The 20,535-nt window shown below is 44.5% G+C and overlaps 1 protein-coding gene across 2 annotated transcripts in view; it reads right to left on the minus strand.

Annotated features, from left to right (window-relative positions):
* Positions 1–20,535, minus strand: part of stau2 (staufen double-stranded RNA binding protein 2) — a 126,037-nt gene that overhangs the window by 82,133 nt on the left and 23,369 nt on the right. For both annotated transcript variants that reach the window (XM_080417832.1, XM_080417831.1), the window contains exons 6-7: positions 14,597–14,756; positions 6,520–6,627 (exon numbers count right to left, since the gene is read on the minus strand). In XM_080417832.1, the coding sequence (XP_080273958.1) occupies positions 6,520–6,627; positions 14,597–14,756 (268 nt within the window). The remainder of the gene's footprint in view (positions 1–6,519; positions 6,628–14,596; positions 14,757–20,535) is intronic.

Below are 20,535 nucleotides of genomic sequence, written 5' to 3' on the forward strand. Positions count from 1 at the left end.
TGTGCCTGCATGAAATCCCTGTTAACCTGTCTGACATTTGCAGACATTTGCAGTGTCCTTGTCGGCACACTTGTTAGCCAGTCAATATTGCCGTTAAGTAGGACTGAGAAATTAACCGAAAACATGTCGAAACCAAAATTTAGAATCAATAACCTACCTAACCACTCATGTAAGTTAATCGATTAATGGAGAAGCAGGTTTCTTTTTATTTTCATGATTTTTTTTACTTCTTATATATCAAAGATATATACATCAACATGAAAACAAATATTTGAACTTGATTTTTCATAATCGCCAAAACAATTAAGTTTGATTAACTACTTAACCCTGCATTATACTTGTACAATGGTGGCATACAAAAATTGTGAAAATGGTGGGCATGTAGTTGTTCTATTTTCACAATATATTTTTCTTCCAATAACCGTGATCACAGCAAATGTTTGAAATAATCGTGATATTGATTTGAAATCATATCGGCCAGCCCTATGCCGTATAGCACGAATTTGAGAAATTTGCAATGCATTTAAAGAAGAGATTCTGAGCATCACTCATCCAAGCCAAGAGTTGAAACCTCCTCTCTGCCTCTCTGAGGATTCCCTCCGGTTCTGATCGTTGCTTAGAGGAGGAAATGCAACATGGCAGCTCCTATAGTACGTGTAGTGTGCTAAATGTACTAATATAGCATCACAATAATTTTAACCACTTTAACATTTTATACTTTTCAAAAGGCTATTCAAAAATAGCAGATATACAAGCTTATGGAGTTCGTAGATCTGCTATTTTTGAAAAATCGGGAAAATGTGTGCAAACCTTTTGAATCTATATATTTTTAAGCGAACATTTGTAACTCAAATCTTTGCTTCTGGGGGTCCCTGGAACACAATATTTGAGATGGGGGTCCGCGGCCAAGTACATATCATTTTGGGGGTCCTTGAGATGAAAAAGTTTGAGAATCACTGCTGTAGGCTCAAATCACTGGCCCCTGGTCAGCTATGAGGGGGGCCTCGCGCAAGCTCGGAGGGGCAGCTATTTTCAGCGGGCGACACCGATGTAAGAGGTATGAATCGCAAATCTTTGGTCTGAACTTAAGCTTAAAGGGATATTTCACTTTCAAAAAAACTTTTGGTCATTTTATCGTCTACTCAGGCCTTTGTGAACCCCCCAGACAGTTTTTAAGTTGCTCGATTCAGTATTTAGATATTTGATATTCATTTTATCAGACACGCCCCCTTCCTATACATACCCATTGTAACTTCAAACTCCATTTTAACCATGATAGACTCATCAAAAACACCCGTCCTTGGTTCTGGTGACTCATACCGCCCCCCTAATACGCGAGGGGCCGTGTTTTTTCAATTACTTTTTTCATATATTTTTTATATATTTTTTGGAAAATGAAAAAAATAAAATACAATAAAAAAATTAAATGAAAAAAATAATCAGAAAAACACGGCCCCCTCACGCATTAGGAGGGCAGGGTCATGTCACTTGTTATTATGTCCCAATGAATGGATTATTAGATTGCGTGGAGAGACCTGGCCTGACTTTCAGTTCACGTCAAGTCTCTGGTGTTAGAGAGGAGAATAAGAATAATAATGATGACAGGAGGAGATGGAAGAAAAAGTGAGTTGTCCTCCGTTGTACAGATGTCTCTTCCACTCAGCAGCTGTTTGTCTCACTCTCACACTTAATCAGTCACTCACTTAATTCATCACTTAAACCCTCTAGACTTAGTAAACTGAACCTGAGTTGACTTTTTTCCCCGTCTACACCAAATCTTTTCGCCAAACATAGCCGATCTACAAGCTCACAACACGTCGCAAACACAACGCTTGGTGAGCTCGAACATCCCAGCCCAGAATAGGGATGCTGTGGTTCAAGTGGTTATTCGCTCTCTTTCATAGTTTCAGAGGGTGACGGTGACCTAAGCCAGCATTAAACAGTATCACAACAGAGAAGGGAATTCACGAGTGCAACGAGTCCATTTGAGACCGTTATTTTGTAAGCTCTCAGAGTTACATAACAAGAGTTTACAATGTGGGAAGATTTGTCATCCAATATGTATTTTGTCCATGCACATATCCCCCCCACCCCTCTCTCTCTCTCTCTCTCGCACACACACGCACCAAACACTGTTTATTTTAAATAAATAAATATATGCACACTAGTGTGTTGGGTCTTGTTACTATAGAGTACAGGGATTATTGGAGGATTTGGGGGGTGCCCAGAGATGTTCTGCAGGACAGGTGATGACATTGACACATCTGCCAAACACACACACACACACACACACACACACACACACACACACACACACACAGGTTGTCTCTGGGGGGCTCTAGGTCCATTTCTCCACCTTGAGAAGTGACAGCACACAGGACCCGCACTCGGGGCCCCAGTGCGAGGGCCCCGAGTGCGGTCTTGTAAGGACACGCTTGCCGCCTGCCAGAGTGGAACATACGAGGTGAGCTGAGGACAACCGGCACAGGTTCACACCTCATACAAAAGACCACGGAGGTGAAACAGCCATGAAAAACGTGACGGCTGATGACAGACAGCGATTTGGTTGTGCACACACACGCACACGCACACGCACACACACACACACACACACAGTGGGTCCAGGACAGTTGAGGTCGAGGAGAGATTGAAACGATAGAAACGCTGCCTCCATACAGTATGTGTGTCGTATATCGTGTTTGACGGAGAGATGGAGGGCGAGAAGAGACACTGACTGGTGTCACACGCTCTGGTTGGCCCGGGATGGCGGCAGACGAGCTGTAGTCAGCCTGGTTGGCAGACGACACGGGATCCGCGCAGCGCCGATGGGATTTCAGCGCCTCCTTTTCATTCACACGCACGCCCGCTGTGCCGCACGTACACGCATGTACACGTGCGCGAGCAAACACAACAAACATGCCCCATCCGTCTCCCACCTGACGATAAGGATCAGGTTATAACGCAGGAAACGCACTGTAACTCAAGGTTTTTTCCCCTTTTTTTTCCTGCCTTTCAAATCCCTCATCCTCTCGCTTCTTTTCTCTCTATTGCTTATTTTTTTTCCATTCTTTCTTTCTTTCTTTCTTTTTTTCCTTGTCCTCCCTGTTGTGAGGGCCTTCCCTTCGGCTTCTCAGGGAGACATCAATACCCCCGAGTGGGCCGGGGATGGGTGCAAACGAGACCTCAGGTACTCTGAAGAGGATGCTATGGGAGCAGGGTGGGACAATGGCAGGGACTTGGTAGAGGGAAGAAAAGCTCTTTTGTGACGCGCGGCGGACGGACAGGCCCCGAGGGGGAAGCTGCTTGTTGTACAAGATGGGTGGTTCTTGGCTTTCGGACCCTTCATCTCCTGTGTCCTCCTTTTTGGAAAGAGACGGGCCCTCTCTGTCCAAAAGCGCGAGCTGTGATTTATAGATTGGTTCCTCTTTGATGCTGACATCTGTTTGATATAACCTTGACGGGGGTGGGGGTGGGGGGGGGTTAAGTCAGCCTTCTTTGGGGTGGCGACGAGTCGACGACCCACCTCGTCGCGGCGGGGGGACGGGGGGGAGGAAAGCGGACACTCGCTGCAGTGACTCATGGGTAATTTCATGCTCCAGTGGCGGCAGGGGTGAGAGGATTTGAAAAAAAAAAAGTTTTTGTTTAGTTTTTTTTTGCGAGGCCTTCACACGGAAGACGGTTGTTTGAGTTTTACACAGCCTGTATGCGTGCGTGTGTGTGTGTGTGTGTGTATGTGTGTGTGTGTGTGTGTGTGTGTGTGTGTGTGTGTGTGTGTGTGTGTGTGTGTGGGGGTGTGTGTGTGTGTGTGTGTGTGTGTGTGTGTGCGAGTGTGAGGGTGTTTCTAGTTTGATGGTTATTGAGAAGGAAAGTGTGCCATTTCCTCTGGAGGCATCAGAAGAGGACACATTAGAGGGGATGTGACATGGCAGGGCATGGAGATGATGCCAAACACTGACTGGATGCCTTGTAATGGTTCAGTATGTGTAAGAAGAGACCCACAGAGCCATGGCATGGTGTGCAAATGACCACATGGGCTTTGGATTCTCAGCATAGCCGGCACTGAGAGCATTATTATCGCATGCAACGCTGTGATTGAACATGTACGACACGCTACAAGAGGCCATCGGGCAGAAACAGGGGGCGAGAGGCTGAATTTATATAATTAGTTGCCAGCTGGATGTCGTGCACTGAAAATCGCACAACTACAAGCTCTCAACCTGTCTCAGCGCGACGTGTCCTAAGCTTGTATATGCTATCTTTGGTGCGTATAAATCAGGCATTGGAGGGATACACGGTGTGCCAAAGGAGGCAGAAGATTGGATTATTGTCTTGCATGCGTTGCATTTGCGACCGCTTTGTTGGGACTTGGCACATGTGGCCACACCTCAACATCGGTCGAGGTGTGGAACAGTGGCGCCGAACGACGGCAACAACACTCATCCACGTCTGTTTCTCTTTTCAGCGGAACGCGTAACCAGAACGGACGGCGTTCGGGCAGCAATCAACACCTGCAACCGCAATCCATCGCCATTCCCTCTGTGAACAACATGCAATTTCCTTTAACTGCATGAAGCCTAGAATCCCACTTATTTACTTCTGTAAACCTGTGATAATAAAGCTGATTCTGATTGAAAGCGTTACACACATTCACACCTGGGGAGCCACCCACTAGAACCACAGCCACATACTGCCACTGGACAACAGCTTCACTGGGGGTTCAGAGCTTGGCTCAAAGGCACTTTGATGGAGGGGGTGAGTTTTAGTGTCCATTTGGTTCCATCTGTACACTCTCAGAGCTATGGGGGTCTGTGGCCTAATGCATATTGGTGGTCCTTGAAAAGGGAGAGACAAAAAAGGGAGAGACAGAGAGAAACGCTGGTCTCTACAGGTTAACGAGCAGTGTCAGAGCAGAGGCTGTCGGTGGCATGTGGTTGCAATGTGCTTCTAAATCATCCGCTTCCAGCTTCCAATTTTGGACTGAATTTAATCGAAAAGCTAAAGCCATGCAATCTCTAATGGCGATTAAAACAAGATTATGACACATACAGTTGACGTCAAATCCCAGATTTAGCCACCTGAAATAATTAGTTGTGGTTCCTGGAATAACGGCCAGGTCATTTACCCGATGAGTAAATGTGTTATCAAACAAAGAAGGGGGGTAAGCTAAAGGGCGGAATGGACGGCTTTCCAGATTAAGTCAACAGTAAGAAGTATCTCCCTCCCTATTCTTTCCCTCCCTCCGTTTCTCTCTGTCCGTAACACGCCTCCATGCTCTCTGTGAGTTTTGGGGAGTGATGGAAGGAGAGACGGTCAGGGAGGAATCGTGTGGAGGAAGGGAGGGGTGCGCGTAGAGTAAACGGAACCTCCCCTTGTTTTTGGCACCTTGCGGAGCAGCGGAGAATTCGAAGGAGGTGATCAGGGAGATGGGAGGCTGGATGAGTCAGCTGGGAGACGCTGGAAGCCAAGGGGAACGAACGGACCCGCCGGGGTCGTGTGAGGATACAGCGTCCTACGTCATCTGTTTAGACAAGATGGCGAGAGAAGGCGAGGTGGAAGTCTGACAGGGGGGGGGGGGGGGTATGGGGGCTCAGCGCAAGGGCCGCTTGAGCAAGGTGCTGTAGCTAAACCCCAATGAATCAGTCAAACAACTCCATAGACAAGACACAGTGGTTGATCTATCTATCTATCTACGGTATCTTTCGCTTATATTATATGAGGGTAACATGAACGAGTGAAAACAAAAGGATAATTATGATTTCCATAAGTGCACAAATGCTCTTTCACCTGGCGTTATAGTCTATAGTGCATTAGGACAACTACTGTAGTTTGGGGAGTTCCACTGAATTTACTTGGTAAAGTAATGAGTATTAGTGTACTGGGTGAGCCAAATGGATGAGTGGCTATCTTATGAATGGAGTCAGCTTAGAAAGAACATTGGATCACAGTGAGTGAGCGCACTCAATTCTATTGCATCAGTCCTGAAGCATTCAGAGAATGACAAAAAGGCTAAGATCTTACACAAGACCTAAAAAGGTGAGGGTGATGAGCTATCAGGAAAAATTCCCGGCCACACAATTTCAAATAGCTAATGTAACTGACACCCCAGAGGTGGTTAAATACATCTGAGTCATAGTGTATGTATTCCTCTTGTTGTCAATGGGGCGACACAGTCATATCACTGTGTGACCGCTCCATCAACAGCGTCCTACATCTTGCTTCCATGATGTCCGTCAGGTTTCTCCTGAGAACAACCACTGTATAGACCACCGTATAGATTCTTCAAACACTAACCACATCGAGACATTTCATGACTACTCACATATCCCGACCGCACGAGCGCCAAGTGGGACCTTCAATTCTTATGTATGACCATGGGGTCAGGAGGTATTCCAGTGCTCATCAAGCGGTTTGGAGTGAGTCACAGGCCCATTTTATGATTAGAATTTTTCTCTGGACCCCCTTTGCATGATTTAAGAAATGCTTTCAATTGACATTTTACCCTCACAGTCTCCTCCTCACCTCAAAGTTGACGGACAGGTTCCTCTTGAGGGCAATCTCATAGACCAGGCTGATCTCAGACTTGCTTGCATCCGTGCCCTCCTCTTGTTCCTCCTTCTCCTCAGGGTTCTGAGAAGAGAACGTCACGAACACAACATAAAAACACAGCGAAATATAAATGTCAACGTAATTGATAACTTAATCTCAAACTCATGTGGGTGGGTAGGAATGAAGGCATAGGTATTGCTGGCTCCCCATTCTGATTAGAAGTGCCAGTTTTAAATCATACCAGAGTGTAATATAGAGGAGACAGAGCACTCTATCCTTTTAGAATGGGAAAACATGAAACACTTAAGACAGCAGCAACGACAACATCAGCCAACAAAACTGGCCAAATGACGCACCTATGTCTGTCTATCATAAAAAGAAGAATAGAGAAGAGATAACACATCGCACACCTCGAGTGTTAGATGCCAACTAAAGACAATAGACTAACGTTTCGGCCAATGTCTACATCTGGGTCTCAATGTTAAGACCCAGATGTAATACATAAAACATCGGTCGATTCAACTTAGCTGGCAGTATGTGTGTGATTTATTTCGTCTTCTTCCTAGAACTTTAACTACAGACAACTCCCCATTCAAAAGGACTGGAGTCATGTCTTGTTTGTCAGAACTTATTGCCCAGTGGGCATTAAGCAAGATGGCGCCCGAGTGAACTGACTTCTTTTAAAAGAGATTTTGGTTATACTTAGTACTTCAGAAAAAGCTATGATCCGTTATGCTAGCCAAGCATCGAGACAATAGTGACATTCAAAAAACATAATCATGTTCCAAGCATCAAGATTTAATTCCGGGCAAGGCCTGTGTGAAAGTGTCAAGATGTGAGGAGCCAGCATCAAAAACAGTGAATCGCTACAACAGCAATGCTGCCTGTTAACACTCCACATCATCCAACAACTGGCAGGCCATTTTTCATGTCCACACATTCCTTCAAAACGCATTATCTTTCTCTCACTCCAACAAACACACAATAGAATAGACACAAACAGACATAAATGCATTCAAGCACGTGCGCGTGCACACACACACACACACACACACACACACACACACACACACACACACACACACACACACACACACACACACACACACACACACACACACACACACACACACACACACCCACCCACACACACACACACAGGATCTTGGCCAGTCTGCTGCAAACGGGGAGCCTGTCTGCTTTCTGGCTTCGGTCCTGATCTGATATGGGATTGAGAACTCAGTATTCCTGTGCATGACTGGTGGTCCCATGGGCGTGCAGAAAGAGCACACGCTCCCCTGCGTACACACACACGCATGCAAACAAGACACATACAGACCCACACACGCCATTCAAAGTCAGAATTAGAGCCAGGCCGATGCTAGATTTTTGGGTCCAATGCCGATCCCAAGCCTTAAGCCGCCAAGCTCACGTGTGTGAGCTTGTAGATTGGCTATTTTTTGACAATTTTCGAGCATTTCTGAAAACGTGACACATACATCAGCTGCATAATTGCATAATTGTGATGTCAAAAAAGTCAAACAATGGCCTACATAAATGCCAGGCCGATATATTGGGCGGGCTTTACAAACAACAGGGTTTTTGTGAGGATAAGGGTCCACCCCTCATGGACAATAGGCAGTAAAATAAAAGCTAATAAAACTAGAGGGTCCCTAATGTCAACCTCCTATTATTTGTGTATTAGGCAGCACAAGACTTTGCACTTAATGACATTACAAGTTCCGAAAAGCTGTAGTGTATGGACTGGGCTTTGTTAGACCAAGAGAATAACCAAGAGACAAATAACGGCTTGTTCTCTAATATATACTGCTCAGAGTCAAATTAACACTTGGGATTTTGCTGCGTATGAACAGCCATTATTGGCAGCGGTTCTCAACTTTTTTTGGATCATGAAAATCTCGAAAGCGTGCATTTCACAGTTTATTTTATTGATCACTCAATCGATTGTGTTCCGGCTTGGATCAATGGAACTAATGTAGTATACTTTAAGTTCCAATTTAAATGTTAACCCATTAAATCCGGGAACGCATCTGTCATTTTAGATTTTATCTATAAGCATTATTTTATACTTTGGCTATTCAAAAGTAGCAGATATACAAGCTCATAGTGCGGCACCAAGTGCTGCGCTATGAGCTTGTAGATCTGCTATTTTAGAAAAATCTTGAACATTTGTGCAAATCTTTGAATTATACTTTTTTTTTAAGTGAACATTTGTAAATCATAACTTTGCTTCTGGGGGTTCCTGGAACTAAATATTTTGAGATGGGGGTCGGCGGCCAAATACATTACAATTTTGGGGGCCCTTGACATGAACAAGTTTGAGAACCACTGATATAGCAACATACGTTTTTCAGAAACCTGATTTAGAAGACATTTGTAGATTCCCGGATTGAATGGGTTAAAGAAAAAAGACCATGGCCATGACCTAGACCAATCCTAGCAAAGAAGAGATTACCTATTTGGGATGTATTCTTGTCAAATACCTGACAGGAGAAAGCATGGCAACAAAGGTGGTCAAAGGAGTAAACCAGAGAACCAGATTTATGGGCAGAGTTTCCTCTTTTGTCAACCCTCAGGCCCTCAGGACCCTCTCAGGGGCCCTGATTCAGACCCTTTTTGAATATGCTTGCTCCTCTTGGTACTCCAACACCTCAGTGTCACTGAAGACTAAGCTTCAAACCTCCCAAAACAAACTGATTCGACTACTTCTCGGACTGGGGCCCATGACCCACCTCTCTCACACTCACTTTGCCAGCCTAGGCTGGCTCAGGGTGGAAGACAGGGTTAAACAACTAAAAATGGGACTGGTCTTCAAAATTGTAAATGCAGATTTGCCCGAAATGCCCCCTATACCCGCTTATCTGTCAAAATACCTCCAAAAAGTTAGTGACACCCACAGTCACGAAACTAGAGGGAGCGTAAACAACAATCTGGTACCACCCACCCATAAAACAAACATGGGCAAATTCTCCTTCTACAGCACGGCTACCAAGGTATGGAATAGCCTAACCCCATCCCTCAAAAAATGCAGTTCGTTTTCTCATTCAAAACAGCCCTAAAAATCTTTTTGGAGGCCATAAGAGGCGGTAGTACCAGTTTCCCTGTAGACAGACGTTTATTTTTTTATTTTTCATGATGCTTTTTTTGTACATAGTGGTATTTTTTCTCTGTTTTTTATGTTACTATTTGGTTGCTACTATATATGTCTATGAAATTAATTCAAGGACCCCAACGGAAACAAGTCCGCAAGGACTTTTTTTGGTCGGACCAAAAGTATTATAAATGTAACTGTGTTGTTTTACATTCTTTTGCCTAATAAAAATCTCATTTCAATCATGACATTTTTATTTTTACATTAATGTTTTGTATTTGTATTAATGTTATAATTTCAATAAGTCTTAGTGTTCTGCAAATTATTTGGGGGCCCACAGGTTGGGGAGTCGCTGCATTCGAGTCGCAACACGAGGGTTTGAGAGTTTTCTCGACACCGTTTGTCTGTCAGACAGCAGCGAGCGTCATCTTGAGCTCTTCATCTCCCGCCCGCGTCCAGTTCTTTGTCTGATGAAGTATGGCTGGCTGAGGTCGGTCTTCCCCCTCTGGGCTCCATCCTTCCTGGTCTCCACACATTGTGCCATATGATACTACACATGATTCATGCTGTGAGATCGCCAGTGTTTCACACAAGAGGAGACGTCACGTGGTGGTGGGAGTCTGTTCCACCACGCTGGCCGAGCGCCCACCTCATGTTGGCTCTAACGTGATTAGCCTGTGATTTTTTTTCCCTTTGCATGAGTGTGATGCTGCATGCGCGCATTATCTGCCTGTCACGTTGTCTGTGGGCGTGTGAGAGAAAGAACGAGATAGAATCTTTTCCCTATTCATAAATTCATAGCCTTTCTAATATGAGTGCATTAGGATTTAATGATGTTTATTTTCCGCCACAGTTCGCGGTTATTAATGTGTGTAATATGTGTGATTACGGCACTGTGTATAATTGTAGCCCGGGGGGGGGGGTTTCCGGAAGATGGCATTTTCGTTTCATTTTCCAATATCTTTGTTTGATTGGCTCGGCAGCAGATTTGAACCGGAAACACACACACACACGACAACTTCATATGCGTTTCCAATCCAAATCCATATCTGCTGCTGCAGAGCCATTCGAACTAGCAAGCTAATGGGAAAAAATGTACGGGAACAGGAAACAGGTATGCTGCCTTCTGGAAACTGGGACTACGGTTATGCACAGACTAGAGCCTACTGTATAAGCTGTATTGTTGCATGCGCGTGTTTATGCTGCTGTGTGTGTGGGTGACAAGGCAGACGTCACAACTTTGACGTCCGTGAGACAGCGACATTGAGGGCTAAGTCAGGCCACAATGCCTCTGCTCTTGAATGGATCTATTGAATGTACATAATGTACAAACCAAAGTCAACAATGGCACTAAAAAGTAATGTGTGTGTGTGTGTGTGTGTGTGTGTGTGTGTGTGTGTGTGTGTGTGTGTGTGCGTGCGTGCGTGTATGTATGTGTGTGCGTGCGCATCACAAACAACTACTGTATCTTCCCCAATGTGACACCACCAAAAGCACAAAAAAATCTAAATCAGGCCTCAGTGCCTCTGCTCTTGAATGGATCCATTGAACCATGAATCCTGAGGAGACACACCAATGTACATAATGTACAAACCACCAGTCAACAAAGTAACACACACGTGGTCTGTGTGTGTGTGTGTGTGTGTGTGCGCGCGCAAAACAAACAACTGGATTCAGAACTGTATTCTGTCCCAATGTGACGCCATCATTCAATAAGACAGAACATTATCTAATCCACATTGCTGCTGTTTCAACTGTTGCAAATCATTGTGGACATGCAATTTTGACGTGTGTTTTAATAGTGAGGTCCCACCATGCGTTCCTACTTCACATTTAAGCCATGAACAATAAATGTATTAAGCACTTATGCCCCGTTTCAAAAATAGCAAAAGAATAGCCCGATGAACAAGCTCACTAGACGTCGCTTTGTGAGCCACGTTGTGAGCTTGCAGATTTATTTTATTTTTTGCATATAATGACATGCACAAAACAGGGACACCAGGTTGAACGTTAAATAGCAAAAGAAGCCTCCGTCCACATAAAGAAAGACAACACTAAAGGTAGTGGCACTAAGGTTAGGACGTTCCTGGGAGGAACTCATTGACTCATAATGACCTAAATACTCACTGGTTACATCTGTAGCCACGGGCTAATGACTGTGCAATGTGAATACAGCCTTTTCTAGATCAAAGAAGGGGTGTGGTAACCTATGGTTTTAATCCATTAAGACCGGGAACGCATCTGTGTCATTTTAGATTTCTTTGGGCTATTAAGAAATAGCAGATATACAAGCTCATAGCGCGGCACTCTAAGATCTGCAATTTTTTGAAAAATCGTGAAAAATGAGCGCAAATCTTTGAATATATATATGTATGTTTTAAAGCGAACATTTTTAACTCCGACCTGTGCTTCTGAGGGTCCCTGGAACAACATATTTTTTAGATGGGGGTCCGTGGCCAAATACATATAATTTTGGGAGTCCTTGGCATGGAAAAGTTGGAGCACCACTGACATAGCAACATACTGTCAGGATTTAGAAAACATTTTTAGATATGTATTTGCCCGCAGACCCCCATCTCAAAATGTTTTGTTCCAGGGACCCCGCAGAAGCAAAGATTTGAGTTACAAATGTTCGCTTTAAAAATATAGATATTCAAAGATTTGCACACATTTTCCAAAATTTTACAAAAAATAGCAGATCTACAAGCTATGAGCTATGAGCTTGTATATCTGTTATTTTTGAATAGCCAAAGAAATCTAAAATGACACAGATCCGTACCCGAATTGAATGGTAAACAAATAAGAGATTTGGGCCAAATGACTAAAAAAATAAAGTGATTATTGCTAGTTGTGTGGCAGTTACAGTATTACTATTATCACTGCTTTCCTTACCATCCCCCTTTGTATAAGCTATTATGCTCACTGTACCGATCACGTCTCGAGGGCTCAAAAATTACTCTGGCCGTGCACAATTGCCCTCAAGACTTGAGGGGAACTGCGCACAATTGATTGGTCTTATAGACTTATGGCTCGAGCCTATAAGACCAATCAATTGTTGTGACGATAACAGAACATGAGCAGGAAAGGAAGCATGCATGTTGCACATGGTTTTATCTGTGGGCTAGAGGGATCATTGGGATCTAAAGTGTTGAACCAGTGCTAATAAATTAGTGGACAGTGAAAAATGTATAAATTGTGCACAGAGCAACTACCGTTAAAAACATTAGAAAAACTACTGCTACCTCTGTACTTTTAAATACATTTTTGCTATATTTGCCTCACAGGTTTAATACCAATGACAGCTAAACCTTCAAATATTGCTATTTGTTCCAAAAAGCTTTATACCAAGTTAGGCTTACATATAACTACTCCTCACAGTAAATAAACAATGCTTGTTGACAGCTAGTTTTCTAATGCAATGTGACACAGCTCTGTTTACACATCTCTTTATTACCTTTTATAAATTTTATTTTATTTTAATTATTTGTGTACATACATTTACTACGCGGTGGAACATTTACTTTTGATTTATGTTTGTTTTGTTTCATGTTTGCTATGACAATGTAAACGTATGTTTTCTCATGCCTTTGAATTGAACGGAATTGTAATAAATTTAGCCCAGTGCCTGCCCTGGATCCTCTAAAAGTGAAGGAGCCTCACTTGAGGTGGGTTACATGATGTTCCTCAGGTTGTTCACACACACACACGTGCACACACACACACACGCACGCACGCACGCACACTGTCTCTCTCTCATTAGAGGAACAGGGATGTTTACCTGTGTCCTTCTGCGAACGAAACAAAGCAGTGACATGCAAGCCCGCATTCAAAGGAACACGATTAGCCTGAGGGTGTTCTCACACACGCGCAAGTGTGTGAGCGCGCTCACAAAGACAAACACACACACACACACACACAAACACACACACACACACACTGTAGACACAATGCGCCTCAATTTGTAAAGCAAGCCTCGGAAGCAGCATCTAACAAAGAGCTCATTTATGGACGCGACGCCACAAGACAGCAAGCAAGGCGAGCTGAGAGGAGCCAAAGCGTTTTGAATAACCAGCCGTCATGCCAGACTCTGAGGATATGGGGTAATTTGATTTCCGGTGGAGGATGATAACAACAGTTAACAGCGATGCCTGTGGGGGGGGGGCTCTGGAACAAACGGGTACGGTGTCATTGGGCAGTAAAAAATACCTACAAAAGGAGGAAGAGAATCTAAACCTGAACCAGGTGCAGGTTAAAAACTAAAGGAGATTGTCCGGGAATTGACAGAGGCTTGAATTATACATTAGAGTAATTGGGCCTGTGGTGGATTTAGATTAAATCTGGTGTGAGCTGATGAAGCATTCCCGCAACTTAGTGATACATTTTTTTATAAAAAGACAAAGTATCACACTGCTAAGCAGCATCTTTCCTGGAAAGTAATAAAGGCTTCAGAAAAATGTATGGTTCTAATCCCTTGACTTTTCATCAGGAGTGGAAGGCTTCTGAAGTCGTTGGCGTGGTGAAGTGTGGCTGTTGCCCTTCGAGCACCGGCCAGCTGAGGGACCACGCAAGTCGGGAACACGTCAATGATAAAACGATGCAAATTGGGAATTCATGTCCCACCCGGTTATGCAATACCGGTTGTACCCGTTGACCTACATGAGCATACGTGAATGGAGATCCATTGTACACACTACCACTGAAATCGGTGCAGTGGCACATGGGACGCAAAGCCCAGCCATTCCGTGAAGCCGATAGGTGAGTTTGGCCAATCAGGGAAGCTGATGCCTACACCAGAGGATGATCAGACTTGAGAAGGACCTGCTGATGCCCAAATGAATGAAAGATCAACAGGCTGGGATGGAGACAGCTAGAGCACTGTTAAGAGGTGTGTGTGTGTGTGTGTGTGTGTGTGTGTGTGTGTCTCTGATTGTGTTTTACCGGTGGTGGTCGTTCAGGGATGGGTTCATTGCGGAGGGCCTGCAGGGCCTTCATGGCAGCGTTGTGTCGCGCCGCCTGGCGGGTCCGTCCCTCGCCAATAAACTCATGAGTCCCCACAGACAGCTGCACGTAGAAGATCTTAGGAACAGGGTAATGGTACCTGGGGTTGGACAAGAGCCAGACATGGAGGGAGGGAGGGAGGGAGAGAGAGAGGGAGGGGAGAGTAGGATGGGTGGAAAGGAGGGAGTGAGAGAAGGAGTGGGAGGGCGAGACAGAGAGAGAGAGAAAAATAATAGGAGAGGAGGGGAAGGGAGACGTGAGAGAAAAACAAAAAGGAAACAAACAGGGCTTTAGTTTACAGGGGGATTATCAAAGCAGTACGAAGACAGTTTGACGGCCGCTCTCAGAATTCCAGAGTTAAAAGTCACATACTGTAAGGTCTGCACCGTTCTGCTGGGATGGACAGAAGTCCTGTGTAAAGTGACTGCAAAACAACACGCCCCCCCGATAACAACACATGATGAATGCGCCCAACCATGAGGAAAGAAAAGAAAAACAGAACATGCAGGCTGGATTGTTGTTCCTTCCAGTATTTCCTACAGTTCAATCCTACAAGCACAGATTTATCGCTGGCTTATTGTGGCAAAGGAACAGAGATTCTGTGTGTGTGTGTGTGTGTGTGTGTGTGTGTGTGTGTGTGTGTATGTGTATGTGTATGTGTATGTGTATGTGTATGTGCGTGTACTTGAGCACACTATGAGCCCAAGTTATTAATGTTCACACGGGTCCCGAATTAAAAGCCGACCACTTCATCAGGGTCAATTACTTCACAATGGCTTCTTGGCCAGCCGTTTGACTGATGGCTCCCTATTGGTTCTCCGAGACAGAACAGGGAACAAAGCGTGGGGACATATATCCTCTCCTCTTTCTTCTTGCTCTGGACATAGATTCTGCTCTCTTTCTCTGTGCCCTGACAGAGCGGGACCAAGCTGTCACGAACTGGTTCACTGGGCAGATTTAGGGGTCTGCAAGTCTGCATGTGACCCCCCACCCCCCCCCCCTCCTCCAAGGGCAGGGAGGGAAATGGGCTTCACAGTTTAGGAGAAAGAAAGAGAATGGGAATGAGAGAGAAAGAGCTGTTTTGCTTTTCTGTTTTCGTAAATATAAGTGACCCGTCCTCATTCCATCTTTGTCAATATTAGTTGTTTTTTTTACATTCACACATTTAAATTCACATGCAGTTACCGTATTGTGGAGGATGGAGCAGCGGAACTGAAGCGAGGACAGACATGTTTTCACGTTTGGTCAAGGCATGTTGCCTTTTAACGAGAGGATGAAAATCAATAGTCAGCACCATGTGGCAGAGGCTCGTTTCACTCCATGCTGGGGGGAAATTAAAACAAGCTTCACAGAGGCCGCAGCTATCTCTTTCTCCGGCTATAAACACCGCAGCTATTCATTTGCAGCCATCCTAGAACCTCATATTTGGCACGGGGGCTGCGGTGGTGGCAGCGATATGGGATTTGATAGCAGATTGAGTGCATGTGGGGATGTTGGATTCAGTGCACAGGCACAAGCCACCGGGAGGGAATAATGAATAATGTTATGCAGCTGAATGTTGTGAGAAGGGAGGGCAAAAAAAAAACCTATTCCTGCTCAAAGTAATCAAATCACAGTAATTTCGCCATGGCTGCAGAAATAGCAGTGATGATAACATAAAATAAATCAGATCCACAGTGAGTTGCTAAATATACACAAACGTCTGGTCCCTATCAGAATGTCATGTTTACTAAAGCTCTCAACCGGATTGGTTTATAAAGGTGGATTTCATAGAGCAGACCTCAACTGACCCAAATACATTTTACACATGGTGGTAAGCGGAATAAAGGACTGTAAGTAAGTAATTAAACGTATGATCATGGACTGGCTAGGCATTACACTGACTAACATAAGCAGTGCTTTGTTCATTTTGAGTCAATATGTCAAATTATCCTTTGTATAACTAGTAGCTTGCTGGTATTTCAAACTTCTACATAAATGCTTTGTGAGTGACAGACAATATGTATGCAGACTTCTCCCCTGGGTCGGTTGGGTTGTAAGTTGTCAGTGAAAGCAGGGAGCTCTAGAGGGGACAGCCTCAATTCTCATGCTCGTCACATTTGGACACTTCATCAGATACCATTGGAGTCTGACAGCGAAGGTACCTTTCATGTACCACGTCATTGTTGCAGTTGCGAAATTAAGGGTACAGTACTTTTGGTTGAGGTTAGGCAATGTTTTGGGGGAACGGTTAAGGTTATGGTAAGGGTTTGGTTTAGGGTTATTTTTAGGCAAGGTTTTAAGGTATAAGGCGAGGCTAAAGGTTTTAGTGTAGGGCAGCGGTGGGCAGCATTTCTGGGCACGCAATCTCCATTTTCCAACGCTGGTGAGCTCTACCAGTTCAGAGTGAAAACCATATATTTTTTTACATCTGATTGATTGAATACTTTATTAACACCTTCGAAAACAGTACAGGGGTACAGTAACAAACTCTATGATGAAACACAAAAAGCCCAGTGGGGGGGGGGCTTGTTTCCATTGTGGTCCGCATGACCTTTACCAACCGGTTTCGTGGAAACAGACTGCCGTGTTCTCGTTGAGATTTTAGTTCCTTCACCTTTCTCTTCCTAGTTCACAGCTGGAAAAATCTTCTCAAATGATTTTGTGGTTTGTCAGAAAGTGTCGTTCCAAGTCCCCTTTCTTCACCATTGCTGCGCAATTACAGATGAGACAAATTTTGACATGTCAAAAAAATAATTATTTTACCATTATGCAAGAGAATCGTATGTCTTTTGTCTCTTGGCGTCTCTTCCCAAACTCATTCTCATTACGGTTGCCTCATCTTGTCTCGTTAGCTTTGATTTAAAAGTAGTGGTAGCCTAGTATTAAACAGGTTTCACACATATTCATTAAATCAAGTGTGCGAGCACAACTCCAAATCGTTTCAACAATACTGAACTTTCTTACCGGGTGCACGGTCTGGAAAAGTAACTAAAACAATAGTTTAAAAAAGTACAATAAATCTCTGTAAGAGAATACCAGCACTCACGGAACAGTCCTTTTAAGGCACTATTATTTGTATTAAGTAGTCATGGTATGCTGCAGAGCAGACAGCAATTACGTACGCGTTTTGGCGTCAAGCCTTCATCAGCGTTGTGAAGGCTTGACGCCGAAACTCGTACGTAATTGCTGACTGCTCTGCAGCATACCATGCCTACATAGTAAATATATATATATATATATATATATATATATATATATATATATATATATATAAAAGTGCCTTAAAAGGACTGTTCCGTGAGTGCTGGTATTCTCTTACAGAGATTTATTGTAAAGATACACACATATTCAGACATGGCCATTCCTAATGTTAATTTGGGCTGTGCCACTCCCCAGATATGATTTGTTGGGATTCACACCCAACCAGCAAACCTGAGCAAACCTGAGTATGACCGGATGGCGGACACAAATGCTTGTTTTTGTCTGGGTTTTCAAAATGCCCTGAGATCAAATTGAAAGCCCCTCAAGAATGAACGGGCGATCGTAAAGATCTACACCCCTGGTGTAGGGCTATGGTATAGGCAAGATTTTTCATATCAAGGTCCATTAATAGTTAAAGATCTATAAGAGTCCATTTGGTTACCAACTCTCCATCATTTAGCTGGGGACCACCTGGAACCCCCTCAAGGACCACTGGTGGTCCCCGGAACACTGGTTGAGAACCACTGCCGTATGCATCCACCCCCAAAGAGGCTAGGATTTGGCAACGTGGTGTGCTGGCTACAGTGAACAGAAACATCTACAATGTGAGAACCACAGTCTTTCTGCTTTGTGTCCCAAAATGCCCTGGCCTACGGGGACTTTTAAAAGTGAGCACTCTTTTCAACACATCTGTAAAACTGCCATGTCTCTTAACAAGCCCCCCTCCCTTTCATCCTCTCTCTCCTCTTCCCTCGATCTCCTGCCCGGGCTAGGGAATGAGTCAGCATTTCACTCCCAGAATTCCGGTGGGTCCTTTTGCCGGCCCACAAATAAAAAAGTGCGAAAAAAACATATACTCCTCTCCTCCTTCTTCTCCGCCTGTCCACGGGGGCCTTCCCAGGGCGGGGCCTGCCTGGCCCTCGCACGTCAAGTGTGGCCCCGAGGTCTCAGAGGACATGCCAAGTGCAACATGGGCTCCGGCCAACAGGGCTGAGCGAGCCTGGGAGCAGCTGGGGCTGGAGCACTGCACTGGGTACAGGTGCAGAGAAGAGAGAGGGGAGAGAGAGAGGAGAGAGAGAGAGAGAGCGGGAGAGAGAGAGAGCGCCAGGCCTGTGGGAGACCCTACTCTACAACGTGGGAAAGTAGTGGCTTACACACACGGATGCCGGCCGAGAACGCGCGCGCACACGCGCACACGCACACACACACACACACATCAATATTATGCAGACACAAAAGTAGGAAATCGAGGCCAATATAACAATCAGCACACAGGGAACTGGATCGGCCTGTTCTGTACTATCAATTATTATTATCATGATTTCTTTATGAGAGAGAGAGAGAGATCTAGACCAGCACACCTGGTGGCAAGGTGTGGACACTGGCAAGATGCTAAGAAATGTGTGTGTGTGTGTGTGTGTGTGTGTGTGTGTGTGTGTGTGTGTGTGTGTGTGTGTGTGTGTGTGTGTGTGTGTGTGTGTGTGTGTGTGTGTGTGTGAGAGAGAGAGAGAGAGAGAGTGTGTGTGGTTGGGGGGGGGGTAAACGGAGCAGTGTCGCAGCTCAATCAAATGATAACTCATCAGTGACTAATGGAATCGACTTTAAAGGCGAACGTTTCCCTGCAGCTCTCTTTTAATGCGGGCCACATTGGCTGAGGCTACCATTTCATCTTAATCACTCAAAGACACACAGGCGCGCGAACACACACAGACGCACACATTCTGACATTCTAGAGTCATACAGGCCACACACAGTCAAAAAGGAGAGATACAAGCATTTCAGTGAGCGCTATGGCACAAAAGGACTGATCATTTTCATGCTAGCGATCATTTTCTCCACTGGCATGGAAAAACAATTTCCTTTCATTTGCTTTTGAAAATAACGATCTAATCCCCTGTCTATCTCGTTAGAATTGCCATGTTTGATTAGTGGTTCATTTAACATCGCGTGGCGTGGACTATTCACAAAAATAATGCTGCAAACTAATTTTCCATGCTTGATGATCCATGCAAAGACATAGAAATATTGCCAAAAAATCTATCTACTGCATGCTGTAGTGTAGGAAACGAATGAACAATCAATTTTCCAACTTCAGCGAATTGTCAGTCAATAAATATATATCTAGCCTAATTAACACATACCAGAAAAAAATGTAATGCTCACAAAGCTGGTCGCCCTTTTGTTTTATAGGCTGGCTTTCAATTTAGCATCAGCTGCACTCATATCTTGTTAAAGTGTCCCTCCTTTCAAATACTCTGAGACAGAAGGTCACAAAACTATCTTGGCAGATAATTATTTGTTCACTGCAGCATTAAAGTTGGCAAGTATCCATGTTCTTTGCCTGGACATGCACCTAGATGAACGTAACATTAGCATACATACTGTAATAAATGTTGTAGTCCTGATCAGAGCAATGGTCACGTAGCGATGGCCACCTGAAGTGTTAAACGTGCTGTAACACTGCCATAGCACCCCATATGTGTGCAATTTAGGTTTTGTGGTGTGACTATTCAGTGTTTTTTTGTGCCACGTTTGGTGTGGATCAGAGCAACGGTGCACCTTGACAAACGTGTGGCCCCTGGGGGCCCCTGACACAGTAAGCAGAGTTGTACAACGCGGCCCCTATAGCAGCAGTAAGCTGGGTGGCACAACGTGGTCCCTGGTGTGACTTGTTGTCAAGGCAGACCCCTGAACAG

The sequence above is a fragment of the Gymnoscopelus braueri genome (assembly GCF_963280865.1).
Source record: "Gymnoscopelus braueri genome assembly, chromosome: 21".
NCBI lineage: Eukaryota > Metazoa > Chordata > Actinopteri > Myctophiformes > Myctophidae > Gymnoscopelus > Gymnoscopelus braueri.